The following is a 23,993-nucleotide window of genomic DNA, read 5'->3' as shown; positions in this document are numbered from 1 at the left end:
AGATATGGATTTGATGGGTGGACCATTCAGAGGATATGAAGGTCACACCCAGAGAGCGGTGATCAATGACTCTATGTCCAAGTGGAGGCTGGTGACGAGTGGTGTCCCTCAGGAGTCTGTCCTGGGACCAGTGCTGTTTAATATCTTTATCATGAAAGAAAGAAATTATGAAGAAAGGCTGAGACAGCTGGGTCTGTTCAGCCTGAAGAAGAGAAGGCTCTGGGGTGACCTCGTTGCAGCTTTCCAGTACTTTAAGTGGACTTATAAAAAAGATGGAGAATGACTCTTTGCTCAATCAGATAACAATAGGACAAAGGGGAATGGTTTTAAACTAAAAGAGGGGAGATTTAGATTAGAGATTAGGAGGAAATTTATTCAGAGAGTGGTGAGGCACTGGAACAGGTTGCCCAGAGAGGTTGTGGATGCCCCATCCCTGGAGGCGTTCAAGACCAGGTTAGATGAGGCCCTGGGCAACCTGATCTAGTGGGAGGTATCCCCACTCATGGCAGGGGGGTTGGAACTAGGTGATCTTCAAGGTCACTTCCACACCGAGGCATTCTATGATTCTATGACCTTGCTCAAAAACAAGGAAGAGAAAATCTGAAGTTCATTCCATCCATCCATCAAAACTATTTTAACCTCAGATGGCTGTCTGTACCAAATTATCTGCTTTTATTTACTAAAGCTTTATTAGTCTTACCATGATCACTTCAGTATTTTATTTCCACATGAATTACTTGTTAACTGTAATGCAATCCAGCCTCTTGCAAAAAGATTGCTCTAGATGTAGTTGTGTTCCCAGCAGGCTCAATAATGTGTTTGGCTGTGGCCACTCCAGTGTCCAGACCTCTGCCTGCAGGCCCCCCAAGGCACTGATGGTGCAGCTGATAATCATAGAATCACAGAATTGTACAATCACAGAATCATAGAATGGCCTGGGTTGGAAGGGACCTCAAAGATCATCTAGTTCCAACTCCTCTGCCACAGGCAGTGATGCCACCCACTAGATCAGGTTGCCCTCAAGTCAGCACTTTGAAGTTTAGGGAAAGAACACACTTTTCTGTTTACACACTGATGAGACAATATTGTCCTGTCACATTGACATAGCTCAATCTTTCTTCATCCTGGAGGAGCTCTTGTTAGGTCACTTCATTGTGGTCCCTTAACAGCCACCTGTTTTGCTTTGAGTGTGGATCACCACCTCTATATAATCCCAGGGCTCTTCCCACAGCCCTTTTCTGATGACTAGCCTCTCCCTCTCCTTCAGGCATGTTATTCCTATATATTTACATAGTTAGCTGTCTCTTTACCTCTGTTCTTCCAATTTCTTCTCTCTCTCCCCTCTTCCCTGTCTCCTATTCCTTACATTTTTTGCACCTGGATCCTACACCACAGTGCTTCCCCTTCTGATCTCAACACTGCTAATTTATCACCAAGCAATCATCCCCAAAGCCTTTTTCTGTAGCTCCATTTCAATCTCCAGAAGTCAGGTTCACTGATTTTCCCTTTGCCCATAGCTACATCAAAACTTCTGAAAATCAGCTCCATTATTTTAATGGACTTCTTTGAATTTAGTGTTGTGGATAGATCGTGTAAGACTTAGGACTGATATTCTCTTATTCTCTTACCAACGAAGTCCTTCCTTCATGATTATATTTTCTTTAAAAATCCACAAATCCAAAGCTGTGTTATTTAAGGCCATTTTATTAGCAACAAAATGTTTATTTGCTTTATACAAATATGATGGGAAGCCTAAAATGATGTTTTGCAGATCCTCTTTCACTAACCCGGGTTAGAACTGTAGTTCCAAGAAAGGCATTACAGCTGCCTTTGAGAGAATTCCTCTGACTCACCTGATGATGGTTCCCAGGAGGGACTGTTAATATTCTTTCTGCTCTCAGGAGGCAAAAAGTAGACTGCAATCCCAAATCATTTCCCTGTCAATGTCTAGGAGAACATCAGAAAACTGCTTGAGAACTGAAATGAGGATTTTCTGGCATTAGAGACTGTGGGAAAGGATTATCCTCAATGAAGTCACTTTAAATTCTGTTTCATTTTAAAAGCTCCTACTTCTATTCTTCATTTTTATTTCTGTTTCAAAGCCCTTCAGTTTTGCTCTCCCTTGGGGTTAAGCACATATCCCCTGAGAAATCTGGGGGTGGGAAAACAAGAAAATTTCAGGAAATTTCTTCCTTAGACTGTATTTGTCATTGTTGAGCTCAAGTATTTCTCCAGAAAGAAGAAAACTAAGCATTTGGAAACATGTTATTTTTTCTGCCACTGTTTATATTGCAGTTAAAAGCTTTTTAGCCATGTCTATTAGAACAAACTGGCACCTTCTCAAGGAATCAGACACATCAGAAGGGTTCTTCAGTCTTCAAGTGCCACTTCTTTTCCTTAGCAGTAAATACACGTTGGGCTTCTCAGAAAACACATGAATACTAAGCACTATTTTTCTGATGCTCTGTGATTTATTCATAACCAGGTTGCCTTCACTTATCTGTCTGGATCTTTCTGACTGGCTTTTGGGTAAATGCCATTTTTCATTTTACTTGCTTGGATAAGCTTTGAATCAGGTTGTTGTCCCTGATAAAAAAATATTTAGACCATTCTGAAATTTCTCCAGCACAGTAAAAGAAACATTTTTAGATGAAGCCCTTTAAGCTCCGAATTGTCTTGAACAGAGGCCAGATACATACATCTTCTTCTGAGGTATATCTTCAGTCTGTTCTCCAGAGCTTGAGAGTCCTTCTCTTCAAAGATTTATAATCTCTAATAAAAGATTCAAAGTCACTTTAAGAGACTGTCCAGCCATTCTCTGTCACTTCTTTGAGGCAAATTAGGCATCTAAGATTGCATATGGACAGTGCGATCACTCAAAAATAACACCATTTAAAGCCTGGGAAAAATCTGCATTGTAATGAAGGCATTGAATGGGACACTAAAGGAAAGATCCCATCAGGCAGAGAAGATCTATTATGCAGATCATACTAAAGGAAGGTCTGTTTATACCTGTCTACACATTCTACAAGTATGTTCTCATTACAGTTTCAGGAAGCTTACACTTCAAATTCGGAAGAAAAAAATTTATAGCTTACCTACCCCAGCACCTACAAGAAGGATATCATAAACAGGAATTTCCTCTGTTCCTGAAATTAACGTGTTCTCTATTCATTTGATGGAATTTTCAACAAAAATGTCCCTGTTCAGTTTCTTTCCCCACCTTGTTCTTTTCATTCTATTCACACAACATAAAACTATCACAGGAAACAGTCACACAGACTTCTGTATTTATCTGAAACAAGCATAAAGTGATCACGGGTTATTTGTACAGCTCACCACTATGAATATAATTCTGTTGGCTTTTTTGTTGTCATTGATTTGTTTGTTTATTTTCCACCAACAATATTACTTACTCCTAGACACAAGTTGCAAATTCCCAATTAAATGGCTGCATAGTACACGTGTATATCATGTACACACAGGTCTATTTTCTCAACACATGCCAAGTAGTGTGTTTCAATGCATATGAAGCCACCAATGGCTTCAAGCTAAGGCATGCCATGCAAATGAATCAAAAGACAGAACTTAACCCAAAGGATTGTGGAGAGGCAGCAGGCCAGTTCAGCTTGGACTTTGCTTTCCATTATAAATCTAATTCTGATTCCCATCCAAAATCTTCAAAGAGCATCCTTTGTGCTTCAAACTTTTCATGCTTGGCCATTTGGGAATATCTTCTACAGATAACTAGAAATACCTATCAGATGCCAGGGAACTTTGAAAAGATGCCAAACTACACTGTTTAAAAAGCACCGATTTTCTTGCCCCCCCTTTCCCTTCTGAAGATAGCCTCCAAATATAGTGTCATTGATAATGATTTTTTTTTTTTTCACAACATTTTTTTTTTTCTAGATTAAGGTGGGAAAAAAAAGATCTATCTCTTCTTTCTGCCAGAAATCACATCACCAGCAATGGTCTTTGCCAGTGACCAAGGAGACCAAGCATATCAGAGCGCTCGATGCAACTGCTGAAATAGCTTTTGTTAGTGTGGACACCACCACAGTGGCAATAAGAATAACTCAGCTGATCCCTCTGCTCGTTCCTCTTGAGCAAACCCTACTTGGCAGATGTCTCTTGGAAAGCATCCCATCTTGATGGAGTATGTTGAAGAGATGTTATGACCAAGCCCTATTTGGCAGATGTCTCTTGGAAAACATCCCCACTTGATGGCGTATTTTGAAAAGAGGTTATGACTTCTCTTGCTCCGTTTATGTTAGTGGGTCTAGAGCATGGGGTCCACTGTGAAGGCTGGAAATACTCAAGAGGGAGAACTTTTTACCCTACACCCAGAAGTGACTATAAATCTCTGGACAAGTTGAGTCAACTGAAAGTATTTCCATCGTCTGCTCTTTAAAGTTATTTCAAAACACATTTGGCCATCATTTCTAAGAGAAACAGCAGTATCATCTTAAAGATCTTGAGAAGGGATTTTGGTGACAGCACTTTTCTGGTAACAAAAATACAAATTTATCAGCGAAAGGGAGACTTCACTAGACATTATTTCAAATTTTGTTATTCCTTTCACACTCACACATCTGTTGTTAACATACATTTCAAAACAAACACCTAGCCTGAACAAAGCAGTAGCTAACAAATCTTATTCTTCCCATTTATTCCTGTAACATTGCATCAACCTGTAGAGAGACCTTCACTTAATATTATGCCCGGCACAACTCAGAAAGGCTGAGCTAATCTCCGTTTGCTGAAGTGATCATATAGGAACGCCTCCATTGTTTGAAGACCAGGAGGAACAGACTGTCTCAGGCTCTTCCCCTCCTTCATATTATTCACCTTCTTAAATAACCTTACATGCAATGTTGAGGCACAGAAAGACAAGCCACTTACCCTTTCAAGACACTTTTAAGTTTCTTACGACCTAGATGAAATAGCACAAAGGACATTCTCCTATTTTAGTGTATCATTTTGATTGCTCTCAGACAACATCTCCGCAAGACATGAGCGATGACTTAGTGGAATTAAGCACTTACATGGGCAAGTTCAGACAACAATTGGTTCTTGCTAACATGTATGTGTTTTGGGGGAAGCTACAGGAGTGCTGAAGTCGACCACAAACACTGTCTCACAGGGCATTCATGGAGAGAATATGTGCTTTCAGGCAAATTTATCACTGAACATCCCTATGGGGAGCACTTAGAACAATCAGCAGTGTTAGGAAGACTCTTGAGACTGTTTCCACTTGCCTTTTTCTAAAGCAGAAGCTGATTACCCAGAAGCTGTCTTATGTCTCATAAAGCAGTAAAAGGCATGTTATGAGATGGGAACACATATGTGTATAAATTTCAAGTAAAATTGGTAGCTGTGAGAGTTACTTTCACACTAGAGAACTTCACAAAAATGAAGCACTCTGTTTTCCAAGTGTTTAAGATTCAGTTTTTACCGGCAGTGAATGAAGTCAGGAACAGGATTATGCTGGCTGAAAGATGCTGCCTCAAGATTCATACAAATTTCCACATTGTCTCCAGCCATGATTCGTACAGCAGCTTTATTTTCATCCTCAAACGTTTGCCTTTGTAAAGATGCACACAGCAGCAACATGAAATCATCTAGGAGAAAGCAGTGGTTGCAAGGAAAAATTCAGTCATTAACTGAGGTGTAGGGAGTGGTGGTGATATGCTATAATATAGTTACCATGCTATAATATAGTTTTCCCATGCTTTGATTATCCAAGACTGTTATTTTCAATGCATTTAACTCTGATTTGACATTTATTAATGTATTTTACTTGTCATCTTCTATGATTTTTACTGAAAAATAAATTAGAAAAGGGAGAATGATTCATACTTTTTGACACTTCTCTGTTAAAAATGGGATATTGAAAAACAGATGCAGAAGTAACTAATTTGTTGAATTTTTCTGCTACACACAAAGCCACACTTTGTATTCAACTTCCCACAGAATATGTCAGCTTGCTGCTGGAGAGTAAATAAAAGCCTGGCTTCAAATTACACTGTGCAGATGTTTTAAGCAAAAGACAAGTAAACACTTCTCAACTATGTGCTAAAATACTTACAGACAAGGAAGACAGGGTTTGGTCTCACAATGAAGTCTGGAAAGTATAGCCACTTTATGATGTTTGAGTTGAAGTTGGCATTACCACTTCTCCATGGATAGTCTATATGACAGAAGCACGTAGAAATGCAATCAGTACTTTACAACAATTACTTCATCCTTTCCTTCTGAATACTTGTGAATACTTATCAATTTTCCAGCACTTTTCTGTAAAAGCACGCGGCAGTAATTGTCCATAAAAGGTAAGTGTACTTACCTTTACAAGGAGCAGGTGGAATGCCAATACAAAGGAAGTACTGGAATGTAATGATGCATGCCAGAAAACAGCAATATTTTGGCCAGATCTCTGCAATGGCTTTTCTTCTACGTCGATACAATACAGCAATCAACCAGAAGGCATGAATCATCGCATAAAAATCCATTCGTTGACCAATTACATTAACTGATAGAAGAAAACAGGTCTAGGAAGGAAGAAAAGAAAAATAAGGAACATTTGCAACCTGATGGCTAATCAATTTAGCAATTCAATTCAGGAGATAAACTATCCTGGGGATTTTGACAGAATGCTTGGATACATGCTGGGGCTGACTGCAGGTATCCTTTGCCAACCAACACGCTAAAACAGTTTGTATCTGTCCACCAACAACCTATCCCACCACACCCCAACTGCCCAGATTTTCAATACTCTTCTATGAGTGTCACCTACAAGAATACAGCACTAAAGCAGGTTTCCATTGTGTGATATCTAAAGATATGAAATAGAAAGAGCATTCTCACAGTAGCCTATAAGTGAAATGTTTAATTGTTGCCAAGCAAAGCACACATTACACAGCCATATATTTTGATAGCACTTACAGATGTGAGAAAGAAAAGGAACCATTAAGAATAACAACAACTAAAGCGTATCCTCATGTGGGAACCAGACGAAAAGAAAAGGGATTTAGACAATATAACTTCTGTTGGCTATAGACAAATCCAGTCAATTGCTGTAAGGCAACTTTAGTTCTCCATTCCTTTTAAGGCTCTTTATCCCAGACCATTTCTGTTCTCTGGCTCCACTTAAAGTACATCCTTCACTCAGTGCCATGAAGCATGTTTTCAGACGTGGTGAATAATTCATATTGAATCACTTATCCAATGTACTTCACTATTTTGATCTCCTCTCTCCTCAGATTAGGATGAGGTTAAATTTACTTCCTGAAGGAAACAACTTGCTGATTAATTTTAACTTTCTTTCATTCCTAACTCTCAGGCTGGCCATAAGCAGTTTATTCTGTTTATCAAGAGCAAGGGGCAGTAGTCTTTAATGCATAGGTCAAGAACATCATTCTGACTAGATTTGGGGTGCATTAGCCTAGCAGTTGTTTTTTGCAGATAGCCATTAAACATTTTGAAACAAAACAAAACAAACAACAACAACAACAAACCAACATTTTGTTTGTTCTATAAACAATTTTGATAGTGCATTTTGTGTGTCTGTAAACAAGCAGAGGAGCTGGGGAAACAGAAATGGAGCAATTTTTTTTTTTTTTTTTTTTTTTAAGGTGCATGTTTAACACAGTTTGCCTTCAAGGTAGTTTCAGTTCTGTGATTTTGGTGCCAGATATAAGGAACACATTAGTTGAGCTTAAGCCCCATCTGGGCCATTGCTGCTGGCAAAGCAGACAAGCAGATCTTCTACAAAATAAGACATCAACCAGATATTTAGGATTTGTCATGGATCTTCAGAAAAAATCACTTCACTAAATTTGTACCTGCCTCTCCTAATGTTTTGTGTGTTTCTTGTCTACTGTAAAGATCTTTGGAGAAAGAACTTTGTCTTAAACATGTTGCACAAAATAGCAATAACCTTTGCTGGAGCTCTTGCTCCTGTAGATTTTTAGTAGTTATAGCAACAAGCATAAAAAAGAAGGAGGTGTTTGTGCAGCCAGAGGCAAAAGAAGTCCAGAAATGGAGACAATGGCCTGCCAGCTCCTTCTTCCTTCTGTTCCTGCAGTTCCTGGTTCCCTGTGTGTTTGTTCATATGAGGGTATTCCTCATTTCTGTCCCTTGCCCCACCTGTCATACCTTTTGCTGAGTTAAGAAATGGCAGGCTAGGTCAATGAAAAACAAGTAGAAAGAGAAAACAAATAAGACATAAAAATAAAACCAAACTGAAAACCACTACTAGCAGAGAGAGAGCAATTGTTGATCTGACATAAGTTATTACTAAGAAGCATTCTACTGTCAAACAAAATTCAAGCTAGTATCCAAAAATAACACAACCAAAACGTTTGGAATAATAGTCTAAAGAAAATTAATATATTACAATTTACCTCCAAACCAAACTTGTAGAAGAAATAGTTTATGAAATACTTGACACAGTTTACCAGTCCATCATCCAGATGTGCTCTTGTAATATCATGGAAAATGGTTTTAGTCACAGGTACAGTAAGGTTATTTCGACATCTGTAGTACTCTTGATGACGGTAAATCGTAACTTCAAAAGCCAGAATAGCCAGCATCAGTAAGTTATTCTACAGGAGATACAATCAGAAGAATACTGAATAAAAATCAAAACCACAGGAAGCTATAAAACTTCCTGATAAACATAGACCAATGAATGCTAAAATGAATATTAACTTTGAGAGCTCCCACACTCCAGGTTGTAGTGGAACTTATTCTCAGCCACTAACATTGAAACAAAGTCAGGTTCCTACCACTTGCTGGACTTTGTACTGAAATTTGGAAGATAAGACATTCCTTAAAGAATACTGTAATGAACAATAGTTGTAGAAAGGAATTGAAAATGCATTTATCCATCTATTTTCCCTCTCATGTTTCATGGCTTCTCTTAAGATATCATGCTTGCTTTGGAGGAGACAGAGGACACAAGCATCTACAAAGTCAGCTGCAGGGGTTCAGCTGGCAAGTACTAACTTTCTAAAACCACAAAGACCCTCAGTACAGCAAATATACCCTGGATACTCTTTCAAATGAACAATGATTAGTCTAGCTGTCAGTCTTCATTCAGGCAGGGCTCCTTCTGTCCCAGTGCCAGACTGACTGAAATAAAGTCTTTAGCTGCTCTGAGGTGAGTTTTCTCTCTCAGGAGGGAGATGTGCTTTCAGCTCAATGAAAGAGAAATATTAACCAACTCCAAAAGTTGGTTAAAACCTGAAGAAAGTCCCTCAGGGAAACCACAAATGAAGCTGAAGAGGCAATCTCTGAATCTCTATTCACAAGAAATATTTGGGACACTAATGTTTTTAATTAATTAATTTATTTTTACAATAAGTTATTTCTGTTTGTCGTCCCTGCTGCTCACTGCTGTTGGGAGAGTTTTACACAATCCACGATAGATAGGTTCCTCACTGACTGTCTATTATTAAGGGGCATAAGGGAAACCCATTGAGACTTGAAGATGGGTCTTCAGGTCTAGCCCTGGACTGGATTTCTCTGTATAAAGGATACATTTTCTTTGCTAACTCAATTAAAACCTTTCTAGAATAGTGTCTAATCACCAAGTACCATCTATTTATAGATGTAAAGTTCCTAGCATTGAGCCACTTGGCAACTTCACCCTACATGGAGAACTCTTGTGTCAGCCATTGCACTTCCCCACATATATTCTTAACTGCTGGAGATGCATGTCTAAGGGATTGAGAGGCAGTGGCACATCTGGTGAGGGCAGAGGCACCTAATGTATTGACTGCACAAACAAAGTACACAGAGGCAAACTCTCAGGGAAAAAATGAGGAATAAATCAGCTGTTAGATCAAAGCCTGCTACTAATTAGTTAACAGATTTCTGACTGCTTTAAATTGTGTATACAAAATTTTGGAGACTCCTTAAATTACATAGAGGTGTGCAAGGTTTTCCCTGGGAGTTGATACATTTTTATTGTAAGTAGGGTTTTTTAATCAAGATAGGAATAGTACAATATTGGTCACAGGCATCAACCGAAAACAAGATGAAAAACAAAAGATATCATTTTACTAGTGTCTGAATGAATTAACTTAGCTTATTTCATTTTCTAAACTGTGGCTAAGGAATAAGCACTTTAAAAAATTAACTGCTTATAGCATATACTGTCATGCAAGGCAATTACTCCAATTAGACCCATCAGTCCTGTGATACCTGAAGGCCATGTACCTTTTCATTACTTAGAGCTCTTAAATACCACATTTCTTAGAGTGCTTTTAACAGACAGTAGAGTCTGAAAGCAATAGTTCTGCATGCAGGTTATCTTAATTGGTACTGAACCCTATCTAGAAATGACCTATGTAATAGATATGTCTTTCTGCTGTTTCTTTCCCTCTGTACTTCCCAATTTTCAGTAGCTTCCATTAATTTGTGTGTGCAATATATTTCAAAGACATTACTGAATTCATCACAAATAAGAAAATATTTCAATAGAGATAGTTAAAGAAGTTACCCTTAAATACACAAGCAGGGGATAAGACTTCCTCAATCCAACCCACTCTGCAGGATCAACTGGACCACTGTAGAGGATTGAGGTTTTGAGTTCTTCTATATCAACCTTAGTTTCGTTCTCTCCAGGCTAAAAAGAAAATGCAACGATTTATAAAAAAAATCTATTTAAGGCTGCTTGGGGTTGGAATAATAATCAACAATAATACATCAGGTGAATTGTAATTTTCAATACTTGATACGCTTCCTTTTGCTCATCATTTAAGAAAGCAGCAGTCAAACCCTTTTAATATACATCTATACTCACCAATGTACAGTTACTGGAAAAAGTGCTGGGATCAATAGATGTGAGCTGGTACAACATTTTGCAGACAATAATCACACATGTCCAAACAGTGCAGATACTTGATGCCAGTGGGCGAAACTGAGCATATGGCAAAGCAAGAGCCCAGGCAATTAAAAACACAAAGTTAAACAGAGACACCTGAAAACACAAAAACAGGATGGAGAGAAATTACATGAAGTAACAAGAGAACTGAGAAAGTTTGACCTGTTCCATAGTAATTAAAAAATAAAAATTACTCAAAACAAAGGGACACAGAAAAACAGAAAAATACTTAAAAAAATACATTTACAACAATATTCACAATAACACACACAAAGTGGTAAGTGAGGAACAGAAAACTTAATATTTTAGCAAGAATGTTATCTCCTACATAGTATGAATAGTCTTAGACCCACAACACTGCATATCCACCATAGAAACAACAGATGCCAAATACAAGCAATCAAATGCTGATTCTGCTGCTTTAGTACACATGAAACAAAGAAACGATGATACAGAGTCATGTGTATGTGGAACTTGCTTTCATCTTCTTGAGCTCTTTTTTTTGGCCAAAAGATGTGAGAAAAGGGATTTTTATTTTGCTATTTAAGGACTCTGGTCCTACAACCCTGTTCAAGGAATGGCTATGTCAGGTGGAGAACTCACACTGCCCACACCAACGGTGGTCCTCACTTTTTCTTAAAATGCAGTTCCATGTTGCTGTTTCTTCAGGTCCAGTTTAAGTAATTTTCCTATCTGTTTCTTCCTAGTCCTCTTCTACACCCTCCATCCTTACACTACGTGTGTAGGGAAGGAGATGTTTCTCATGAGTCCAGATTACTAGACTAACTAAACCTTAATATCTAGAAAAAAAGGGGGAGGTATGAGAATATCTGAGCAGGAAGAATATCATTGTGAGAGACAATGTCAAGGCAGGTCCCCAGCAGCTGACAAGCCCAGCTGGATGCCACAGCTTCAGTGAGGTCTGACATGAGGAAGGTCTCTCCCTACACCCAGGTCTACCACCGTGCAGCTCCCAAGCCTCCACCATGGGTAAGATTTTGACAGCAGGCGTTTACTTGCCTCTTTCACTGTGACCCAGATGATGTAAGAGGAGACAATTTTGATGATGTGCAACTCCAAAAGCCACCACACACAGACTTGCATCTTATGAAAATACTCCAGGAATTTCAAAAACAGCACTGTAAGGCGATCAATCACCAGATGCCACTTGTTCCTTAGGTCTGCAGAGATGTCCAAGCAGAACCATTGGGAGGAGAAAAACAGAAGGTCTTTGTGAAAAGGAATGCTTCATCAGGGAACAACGAGCTTTCTACTTCTGCTCTTCTAGGCCTTAGAGTAAGACATGAAGGAGGTAAAAGGTATGGTTCATTCGTTAACTAAGATAAAACACGGTTGAGATCCACTCAGCTATGGTGTCCTCCCTTCTAACTCACATTCACTGAAAGGCTTCCCCACTTCTAAGTGCTGGTGGTGGCTTCCCTTGCCAATTCTGCTTTTATTTCTCTCTAGCAAAGCCCTGCTTGGGCCCCATTTTCTGCCAGTGTCTTTGGACATAAGCTTAGGGATTACCACAAAGTGACTAGCTCTGGGACTCTCCAGACCTGGCCTTAACCAGCTCAGAAAAAATAGGATTTTATCTGATGTTTGAAAGATACAGATGCAGCCTGTTTCCAGAAAGCACGGAATATTATTCAGAAAGCTTTTCAGCCAGCCTGGGAGAAATTCACACACACTATGGCAAGTGTTCTTGTCACGTGGCTTTAGACAGCTATATTATAGCTGTTGTATGTCAGAGTCATCTAAACTGCCTTGAGAACAGCACACCCTCCCATTGTGTGATTTGTGCCATCCCACAATAGACATCTAAAACAGGTAAGATAAACTACAGTCTAGTTGAATATTTCTCTCAGTTGAAAAGGGAGCTCTAGCAAGTTGAGATGCTGAAACTGGGTGAATGTCTCCCTTCACAGACAATGTTTTTCTACAAAAGCCATCCTCCCAAATAATACCCCAATAACCAAACATGTGGAAACAAGAAATGTCTATTACATATGAATATGTAGTAATACATATACTGAACAGTGTTCTCTAAGTGCCATCTTTGCTTATGGGCTGGCTAGAAAACTGTCCCATCAGTCTCCTACATATTAGCATAAAGACTTCACACTGTACTAGAGGTTTCAGAAGCATTTTGGAGATTAGGAAGGATTTTGCATACTGTGAGAACACTTTTACAGCTAATAACAAAGATGGAAACATTTCAAAATGGGACCAAAACATGTCACTGTCTAATCTGGTAAAAACACTGAAGAGTTACCAGCTTGTGTATGCAATTATTTCAAGTCATCCGATCATTTTGCTTATAAAGCAAACCAAGATGGTTACTCTGCACATATTTGTGTGAGAAAATACATCCACACTTGTGAAAAAAAAGCTGATTTTAAAAATACCTGACATGCAAATTCCAAATTATACTTTTTTCTTCTGTCCTTTTCCCCAAGCACAACTTAGAAAATCCTAATAAAAACAGAGTGATGTACATGCATGATTATGTAATTAAACTTGACAAATTAAGCTAGCAAGAGAACTCTAATCCTACGTGTGATTTTATGAGCACGATGAGTGTATTTAAGGAAAGTATTTAGAGAATTAGAATTATAGAATTATAGATGTCCTCTCTCATTCTTTCATTGCATTTATTTCAATTTGTAGCATTACCACCATGCAAGGTATATCCAGACTGTGCCAGCGAAGTGGAGCAGGGCAGAGGAGGTCTGTCAGTGAGCTCTGTCTAGCATGTCAAAACACCACATGCCCAGAGGATAAGATACAGTCCTGATTCCACTCATTGAAAAATTGTACATCACTGTACAACAAAGTCTGCACACATGAACATGCTAAAATAATGATAAAAATCAGACATATGGCCATGGTCATTTAACAGTGATGTAACTCTTTGGTAGAAATAAATGCATGTGCAGCTTAAGGATGGATCACACACTGGCAAGCAGCATCTCATGCTATTGCCAAGCCCCACTCACTGCAGTGCAGGGGGGGCCCTAGGGAGAAGGCTGCAGCTCCCCACTTCCCTGTTTGCATGTTTGCACAGGGTAACCTTCAACAGATGGCCTCCATCCTCAGCCCTTCTGGTATGCGGGGATGGCCAGCGTGCAACAAACTCATCACTCCTCGGAGACCACATGAAAACTGGCCAAGAAAGGTTTCCATGTCCTATGAACATCTCTGTGAGGGAAGATGTCCCAGCCAGGAAAGAGAAATAGTTGCAGCTGAGCTCCCATGGGGCAGCTAAGCCAAACACACTGCCATTCTGCCCTGTCTCTATTTATGTGTCACAGTCCTATAAATATTGACACAAACGACCAAATCTGTGGTAAGGCTATTTCTGGACAATACAGCTTGGGTGTTTTAAATGCCTCTCCCTGGTTTTCACTCATGGCTCATATTCCTAACAGAGTTTTGGAAATAATTCAAGCTAGGAGTTCATACTAGCAATATCAAGAATGACAACATCAGCGCTACCCGTGTCTGCCCTTAAGCATTTTTATGTTCATCTGGCATCAATTACACATTCTATATTCAGAAGTGAAAAATATGACACTAATGTGCACATGAATAATGAAGTAAAGCCATTTGGACCTTCTGAATTGAAATGCCTTGAAAGCATAGAGTATCAGAGATTAAAAATGTATGTGTATTTTCTTTATCTTAAAGAGATTTCACTCTAAAGGTGTTTGTAAGGTTTGGGGTATTAACCCAACCCAGAATACCAAGAAGAATTCACTCTTTAAAAAAAGGTTTTTTTTGCTGTTGTTGTTTTCATTCTCTTGGCATCCTACAGAAATAGTATGATTTTTCCCTAGAAAAACCTGCAGCCTGTTGAATAATTGACAAGTAGCCATCTGCTCAGTTCAGGCTGCTTTGGCAAAGACCCTATGTAAAATTAGAAGGAAAATGTGATAATTGAAGTGAGTAGAGATGGCCAAGAATGAGCCATCTGCTACCACTGTTACCTAAGGCTGAGGAAGGCAAAATTCTTAATCTGCAGAGCTTACCTGTAGTTTCTTCTTCCTCTGACTCATTGTCTTCATCATCATCATCATCTTCCTTGTCGTCATCCTTCTCTTCTTCTTCTTTTCCTTTTTCTGCCCTCCCTTTCCCTCCCTCCCCATCTGGCTCTTCCATTCTTTTCTCACCAGCCCCTTTCAGCATTTTATTCTCTTCCTTTTCACTGCTGGCTGTTAAATTCATCATAGTTATGTCAGGCAGGCTTCCATCTTGGTGCACCAGTCTGTTGGTAAATAGTAACATGTCAGCAAACTTAACAGTAATGACATTGCAATCTTTTTCAAGATGTATAACTAGAAAAAAAAATTAATTTTTCATGGAAAATGCCTTACAAGTGGAAAAGTTAATGATTCTGGTACTTTCTCCAAACACACACTGCAAATTGAGTTGGAATGTATTAGTAACTACTTCTCACTCAGATACTAATGGTTAGTTAGTAATGAGTGGTATTGACACTTAAACTTGACATTTTCCCCACTGGAGAAAATGGTCAGAGTTTAAGATGTAGAAGCATGAAATGACATTGTTTAAGAGCAAACATTTCATGACTTCACAGGGGACTTACTCATTTTGTTGGTTTGGTAATTTTTTCTTGAGGCTGCTCAAAGTAATTGGAACAGAAAGAAAAAGGGAGATGAGAACAGAGGGGTTACAGAAGAAGGTCATTGACGAATATGTCATGCTACATCACAAGCAATAAAGCATTCTCCTACTCCATCTGCAGAAGCTTTCTGATGCCAAAAGCATGCATCATGACATTCACAGGGTGCTTCTATAAAGAAACAGGGAACTGTAGCACGGATAGAAAGGGGGCAACCTATTTACATGAGTGCTAAACATGATCAGTGCTGTCCCATGTCATCCGTAATGCAGCTGAATCATTACAAGTATCTGACTGATTACTGTAAAGGCATTTTCACCTTCTTCCTATTGAAAAATGGGAGAAGCCAAGCGAAGCCAAGGAATTTGCAACTGTTCTTCCAGCTATAGGCTTATGAAAAAATGGAAGCAAAAAATTCCATGGCTGTGGCTTCAGTATTTTATCAGGTCTTTCTTTGCTAGGGACATTCATTCTCTCTCTGTTCTACATCTCACATAGAGTTTAATTTATAACTATCTCATACTTAGTCTCTTAGTAATTTTCAGACTACAAAAATGGGGATACAACTCATTTAACACAGAAATGATATTTCTGTATTGCCATGGTGCCAATTATTCTGAGGCTTATCCAGCATTTCTTTTGCCTTTTCAAAGAAAATAGACATTATCTTATTATTTCAGATGAAAGTTTTCAATTTTCATTTTTTTCCCCCTCAGTTGAGGAGTTGAGCTGGGACTCAACTCCCATATTAGCATAAAACCCACCTTTAGAGTTTAGTGCCATAAATAGTCCCTCTGAATAGGACTTCTTGCAATAAAATCTCTTTGGCAAGTGCATATCTTTTTGATCAGGTAACTTAATGTTACTTATGCTATTGAAATTACTATACTCAGTGTATTTTTAAACATCTGTTAGACTGTTCCTGAAGAACTACAAGTAAATTTAATATGCTATCCTACTATCTTGGGGCTTCATTTTTCATGATGTGAAAATCTGGCATATGACCATTTAGACAGTAAATTCTGCCAATTTTAACTAGGATTTTTATGGTTCCAGAAACTAAATCTAGATTTAAACACCTGATAAATAAAAAAAATAAGGGCATAGGCTAAGCAGTTAATGAGAAAGTCAAATAAGCAGAAGTACTTTTCTAATATTTGGTTTTCTTTATTTTGGAAATTTTGGTGGTTCAAATGAGGGAACAGCTACAGAAATTTGAGTAAACAATGCTGAAAAAGTATCATCATAAAAATTGCCAAAAAATACAGAAAAGATAGCTGATAGCTAGAAGCTTAAGAAAACAGTCAAGGTTCCAAAATTCTCACTGAATAAATACATACATGAAAATGTTTACTAAAACCACTCATCAATAGGCTATGAACCTCAGAGTCCAATAATCTGAAAATCTCTTATCTTAAACAACATATTCAGTAGTTTCAGCCACTGAAAATAAGGCCAATATATTTCATTTTCATAGATAACCTACTGTATATACCGAAAGGATATTCAAATCTCAATAAAATGACTAAAAATAATATTCCTTAACATGATATAATCTAACTTTGCATATTTATCTAAAACTCTAATAATGCACCAACAGGAGGGTAATATATAGAGAAGAGAGAATGAATTTTTGGTTTAGTTTGAATGTTCTGGAGATCCCCAACTAATATAAATCATCAAAGCCCATTTTAAGGGCAATGCCCAATGAAATGAAAGTATCTCTATAACTAGACAGGTTTTGCACAGGTGCAATTGCATTGATTTTAAAGAGATAATACTGCAACTGTCTTCTGTGATGAAAAAAAATCTACATTCACACTGGTGTAAATTAAGAACTTACTGACTTACCTCAGTGTAAACTGGAAAGAAGAACAGGAATCCTATAGGATTCAGTATGGGAGGACTAATTTTCTCTTCGCCATATAACTCCCATTCATATCCAGGAGGTGATGGGGTTATACAGGAGGGTACATACAATAAAAAGCATGTACCTGATAAAGCTTCAGTATGAGCTTAATTTCCAGTACGTCAGTATCTGGTCCTATTGACATCAGTAGGCATAGGCACAGGACTGTGTGCTCAGGAGATCAAAGGCTAGATAAAAAGCCCTGTCCACTGTTTAAAGTCTAGTTGGAACCTTTATTCCCAGACCTTCTCATTTATTCCTAGAGTTGTTGCTCCTCTTGCATTTATTTATTTTTTAATTATAAGATCACATGACATCATGTAAGAGATGACACTGAGATATCAGTGTATAAAAACTGCCGAAGTTTAGAACATCTCTGACAAGCTATCTGTGCAGGCTTCACAGCTAGTCAGGTGTTCCAGCTAAGCTGGAAAGCATACACTGGTGGGAAATTATCCCAAATAACACAAAGGTATTGTGCTTGATACTTAGGAAGACACATAACTAAATAATAAGACAGCCTTGAAGGTACAGCCACTAATGCTTTTAACTGCGAACGTTTCTTACCCTCAACTTCACTAAACATGGTATCAATAAAGAAAGGTATACTAGTACATCTAATTTTAGGCATCAAAGCAATTTCAATGGCATTAAAATCAGGCATGTGCTCCAGGTCCTTGCTGAAGTCCTAATATTCATCTGTTTATAATTTGCTAAAGCAGGATATAAATTGGTAACAAATTATTGGATGCATTATGAAGCATCTTATACCTTTGATTATTTTCTTGTAATTGGTTTATGAATTGCTTGAAATTTACTTGCTGAAAATGATCTCTGGGGTTATCTGTCATGCACAGTCTTCACAACAGAAAGCTTCCTGCTCCACAGAACATCAGCATGCCATCTACTGAATATGTCATGCATGGTTCAAACTGAGTACACAGTGCCATCCATACCTTTACTGGTACAGCAGGACCCCAAGCGCTTTCTTCCCCCTTGCGGGGGTTTTGTCTGCATGCCCCCAGGGCTGGATGGCTGATAATGTGCTGAGCTGATACATGGTGGGGGACATGCAAGGAAGCCTTAGCACAGGGATTCCCCTCTCCTTCCTTGGGGAGCTGCCTTCATGCTGAGGGTCCTGCCATTGTAGCTGTGTCAGTGCCCACTCTGGTACCTCCCTGACCATAGGCCTGCCACGCAGACTGACTCCTCGCCTTCACCTCACATTTGCCTCATTGCTATGGACTTGCTGGGAGCTCACTGGGCTGTGGCTGACCTTTATGACTGTCTCCAGACCTGACCTTCACCCGTGCATTGCTGAATCCCCCCAGATGAGAGCCCAGCCTTGACTCCTGGCCGTGCCCCTCAGTTCTTGGCTTGCTGGCCCTCACCGAGCCACCTGACCACGCCATTCCCAACACTTCTTGTCAAAAGGGTTTCCTACAGGCTGGTGACAAGTTCTTCTATTCTCAGAGCTGGTTATACAAAAGTCCATGCTTACTCCAGTTAAATATTTTGGAAGAAATCTCCTTTATGGTACTGTTTTCAAGATGCCATGTATAAAGGGATAGCTATGAAGACAGCATGGAATTTCACAGTTCGGATCTTGTAGCACCCAACTTTGTCTACAAATTAACAGCTGTAGCATGCAATGGCTTTAGTGTATGGGATGTATATGAGTACAAACTCATATTTTTCTTGAAAATAAATACATACTGTACATTTAATTGACTTGACCCAAAAAATCCCTTTCTCAAGAGCTTGTGAGGTAGTCAGGGATCTGTGTGTGTGCGCAAATGTGTGTGCATGCAGGCATGCATCTTTTCATGCACAGACAAAGGGTAGGTAAACGAGCCTCCTCAACCAAGTCTATTGTCTGCAGCCAATTACAAATAGCACCTATTATTCCTGTATTGAGATATGGGCAAAGTTTAAGAGAAGAATCCCAACTGGGAGATGAACTCACAACATATAAATATGCAGGAGAGATGTATTAACTGCTTCACCAGCTTTACAAGACTACAATACCTGAACAACATTTTCTCCCTGTTTATTTTACAGTACAGTGCAGCAACAACATATTTTGCTGTAAGGCAATTAATAAGTAACAAACAAGTTAAGGCATATCTTTTTAAAGGAAAGGAAAGTTTGAGTTACCCACCTATTTATTATTAGGTAAACACGGCCATTGACTTTGGCATGGCTATGAGGTAGGAGATGAAATACAAGAATGCATGAAATGACAGTGGAAAATGAATTAGAGAGAGAGAAAAGGAAACTGTTAAATAGGAATGAATGCACTTTCCTGTCTAGCAAGAGACACATTGTCATAACAAAACACAATCTGAAAGCTTAATGCACACCCATGCAGTGAAAAGTCTAGAAAGCTTGTAAATCCAATAATACTTAGACATTTAGACTGTATGTAACTTCAGTTAGAACTGCAGGTACTATACATAGACCCCAAAATGAGAGTACAGCTTCAAGTAACATTATTTTGTACATTTAAAAAATAGATATTTTCCTTCTTTATTTAAGATGATTATATTGGAGCATCATACCATAGAAATTATCTGCCTCACAACCTGTATCATCACTACATCATAATTCATCATGCAGCAAGGAAATGATCTTGAAAAGCCCTAATCAGAGGATTTTTCTTTCTCTCACAAGTGTAATACTGACCCACTCAGTTTTGTTACCTACAGCAAGAAGCATCTCACCCTGCCCATTCCAGTCTGCCAGGTTCTGCCCCCTCTATTTGTGGCTGGCAGAGCTGTACTCTTGAACTCACTCCACAAACTTTGCTCATGTGAGACAGTATCTTAATGCATGAACAGTCTCAGCAACCTTAACATGAGTCTTCAGTTAGACACAAACATAATACCATAACCGTACATTTCAGCTCAGGGGTAGACAGAGGAGCTGAAGCTGCTTTCTCTGTTAGTCTCATGACTAGCTCATACTTGTTGTGGTTGGTTTATTATGTTTGCTGTTAAAAGGACTGAGTTCTGTCTTCTTACTGAAAATTAAAGACCATTTTCTTTAATTTTTTTCTGTTGTAACAGAAGCAGCATAAAAGTAATCTTGAAAGGTAAACTAGCTGTTGAGTGAAAGCTAGTGTTATCAAAGCAAAAGGGACAACTGAAGCTTTAGACACGAGTCTTTAATCTGTTTTAGTTTCGCCTGCAACTTTTTTTCTATTTATAACATGACTGTTGAGCTGTAGTTTGTTGTTGTGCTCAGTCTTATCCAGCTTTATGCATCACCGGTACAAATGTCAGTGCAATTCCTACCCTGTCCTATCCTGGATGTTTGAATTTTGAAGTCTGCTGATCCTCAGTACTGATTTTTTGCACGAATGGGGAAGGAAACAACAGGATCTTGATATATCAGGCAGTGTTTGTGGTAGTACAAAGCAGAAAATGTGTTCTGATTTGGGTATTGGACAAATTCTGCAGAACAGAAATGATATACATGGCAACCAGGACTTTGAAATACTGCGAAATGGCAAATGTAGCACATTAGCCACATTTAAGAGTTAAAAATATTTAGCTATTTATATGAAAGTTCCATACAATCTAGTATTACATTTAGACTTAAAAAAAAGCATTATATTAGCAAGGCAAAAAAAACTTATGTTATCACAGAATCCTTTTCACTTGCCACTTTGCTTAAGAAAAGTCCTAAAAGACCTGTTGCAACAGCAGATGTCTACTTTCAGCTCTGTCTCAAGGATACTTACTGCTGGCAAAAATATCACTGACTACAGAAAAAAATAATCCATATCCTACAACCTTATTTTCTGATACTAATCTTCTCTTTATTTTTTTTGTGCTCTCAGCAAGACACTGAAAACATTCTGTGCCTTTAGTATTATTGTTCCATCCTTCCAGAATGATGTGATTTTAATTACAGTGATTTTCTTCACACCAGCATTTGGAGAGTAGTAGCTAATATTTTGATATCTTCCATGCATAATAGATTTGCAAATAGTGGTTTCCCAGGCAAGGAGTGTTGTACCATGAGCCCAAAGTCACTGGGATTGTCTCAAGGATTTTTTTCCATTTTATGCCTACTGTATCACACTAGCTGGGAGCTGGCATCTGTTTCTATGATAGTCAGCATAGTGCAAAGTGTTTAGGCTACAAAAGAGCTTGTGTAGTTACCTCAAACTGTAGTACATTTCCCCAAATGCCACAACCCAGGAACAACCACTGTTTCTGCTCAGACATCTATGTGGGTTCAGGTATTAGGGCTTGGCTGCCCAGTTCAGAGATGTTAATTTGCATTTGCTGCTGCACACAAAGTCTGCTATGGGCAAAGAAAGTGCTCACAGAGTGTCTGAAAGGACCCTTGAATTTACCATGGGATGTAGCAATTCAAGAAAAGCAGAAAGTATTATACAAACAGGCATTTTAAAAGGTAAGCCACAACATTGTTAGGAAATTTTGTCAAGTTTAATTTGTTTTGTTTTTAGCAAATATTTGGCTTTCTTTTTATCAGCTTATGTAAATACAGAAACAGGACAGATTTGTTTTTATGTAGGAGAACATTTAAGAGCTAAACATAGTAAAAGTCTGAAAAAGATGAGGTCCCAAAATCATGAAAAAATTACAGTGAAGTTCTTGATGAGAATGCTGAATGTTTCAAAGAGCTAGCATAGCCAAGGGCCAGGACCCTAAAGGGTGACCACAGGTTTGAGATATTTCCATTTATAAAGTTCAACTTCACGAAAGGGCCTAACTTTCCAATGTGTATGTGGTACTTGCCAAAGATCTCTCGATCTCCATTTGGCCTTCAAAACGGGTATTGAAAAACAGAAGTTATGCAAATTAAGTTTTGTTATTTATTACTGACAGGACTTACAAAAAGGCACACATAGAAATTAGGAATCTACCCCACAGTAAAGGTGAAAACCACTAGCGAGATAAATACCTAAATATCATCAGTACCTTTGAAAATGTACCACCAAATGAAAATGTACCACCAAATGAAGGAAAACAAACAAACAAAAAAGCCCCACCACCTTCTATAAGTATTGGAAAGTGGTGGAAGAATGATACTTTGGTTGTGGCTTGTTTAGCATGGTTCTGGGTGTTAAGGGATGCTGATTATTTTTTCTCCCTTGTTTTTAAACCAGGTCATTATGACAGAAGTAAATAACATCATTTGAAAAGTGAGCACTACAAGACAGTCAGAAGCAGCATTTTCATACAGATAATGAATAGCTCCATTTACTTATTTCTTTACCTGTAAATAGTGTTGTCCTGTTTGCTGGTTACGGCTTTTAAATCAGTGAGCTGGAGGAAACGGTCATGGAAATAGTGAAGGTGTAAGATACACGCCAGTAGGAAGGAGGTGGGGATAAAGATGCGTGTGAATAGCTCAGCCACAGAAAACCTTTTTAAACCAAGGTCTTCTAGTCTGGAAAAAAAAAAAAAAAAAAAAAAAAAAGTAAGCCACTAAGTCATCTTTTCACACCAAAATCTTTTCCTTGTCATGAGACATTCTTACAAATCATTTTCAAAGGGAAACAAGGGCTGGTACTTGTTCTGTGTTTTCACATCTTTAGATTCTTCTAAACTAGAAAGTTTTACAATGTATATGTCTTGTATTTGGCCTTAGTAATGTAGAAAGATACTGTAAATGTACAGAGCCAAATGAACCAGCCCTGCCACAACTCTCTTTTCAAGAACTAGGTGGGTTGTCTCTGGCTGAAAGTACTGCACTGAAGATCCACTCATATTGCATGTAATTTCTCATGTAAACTCCTGTTGAGGAACACCCTATATGTCATGAGGAGGAAGAAACACAGCCCTCCTCATTAGCAGGAATGCTAGTCCATCTTCATCAGCACCAGACATCCTGTAAATCTACCCTTAGGCTATCCCCAGATCTTGCTCCTATGGTCAAAGAGAGAAAAGTATAGGTGCTGTACTGCCAACACTGGGAAGGCCTTGACAGCAGATAGGGGAAAATATGACTCTCTGAGCCCTTTTCATGCCCTTTCTCATCTCTGTTGCTACACCAGTAAACCTACAGCTTCAGAGCTGAGTGCTTAGTCAACTATGTCTGGGGATGGTCTCATGACATTTTTCCACTACAAGAAGGAAGAGTGCTCTCAGAGCACATCAAACTCAAAAGTCCAATGGAAAAAAAATAAATGAAATGAAAACACTTACTTGTTTTCATCCAGGCCTGTCATGTTCTTCCACAACCCAGGGAAAGACTCAAACTGGTATGTATAGATGAAGATAAGTACCAACATCGTGTAAACAACCACTGACATCCAAAAATACTTTAAAATCCTTCTCCACCATTCATAGTGCACCTGAAAATCACACACTAAGGAATTTAAAAGAAGCTCAAGGCAAAGACACTGATAAAAATACTGACAAAGCTGTACTGGAAAACAAAGGCTAAGAATATTACTCTTCCTAGCTGGCCTGAAGTAAACTGCAGACACGAATCTTTGTGATAAAGTTCTTACCCCTGGTACGTATGCACCCAAGTACAGACTTCCATGCAAAAGTGTCTTTTGG

At 38.6% G+C, this 23,993-nt stretch overlaps 1 protein-coding gene across 1 annotated transcript in view; it reads right to left on the bottom strand.

The window, feature by feature from the left end:
• The window catches only part of PIEZO2 (piezo type mechanosensitive ion channel component 2), a 315,845-nt gene that overhangs the window by 62,642 nt on the left and 229,210 nt on the right, over positions 1 to 23,993 (bottom strand). The window contains 10 exon segments of the mRNA XM_040549988.1: positions 5,459 to 5,624; positions 6,092 to 6,193; positions 6,347 to 6,551; positions 8,406 to 8,606; positions 10,508 to 10,633; positions 10,811 to 10,987; positions 11,912 to 12,072; positions 14,926 to 15,161; positions 22,702 to 22,875; positions 23,634 to 23,782. Coding sequence (XP_040405922.1) covers positions 5,459 to 5,624; positions 6,092 to 6,193; positions 6,347 to 6,551; positions 8,406 to 8,606; positions 10,508 to 10,633; positions 10,811 to 10,987; positions 11,912 to 12,072; positions 14,926 to 15,161; positions 22,702 to 22,875; positions 23,634 to 23,782 — 1,697 coding nt within the window.

This window comes from Cygnus olor, chromosome 2, assembly GCF_009769625.2.
Source record: "Cygnus olor isolate bCygOlo1 chromosome 2, bCygOlo1.pri.v2, whole genome shotgun sequence".
NCBI lineage: Eukaryota > Metazoa > Chordata > Aves > Anseriformes > Anatidae > Cygnus > Cygnus olor.
Note: the sequence above shows the minus strand (reverse complement) of the source record. Positions and strands in the feature narration are given on the sequence as shown.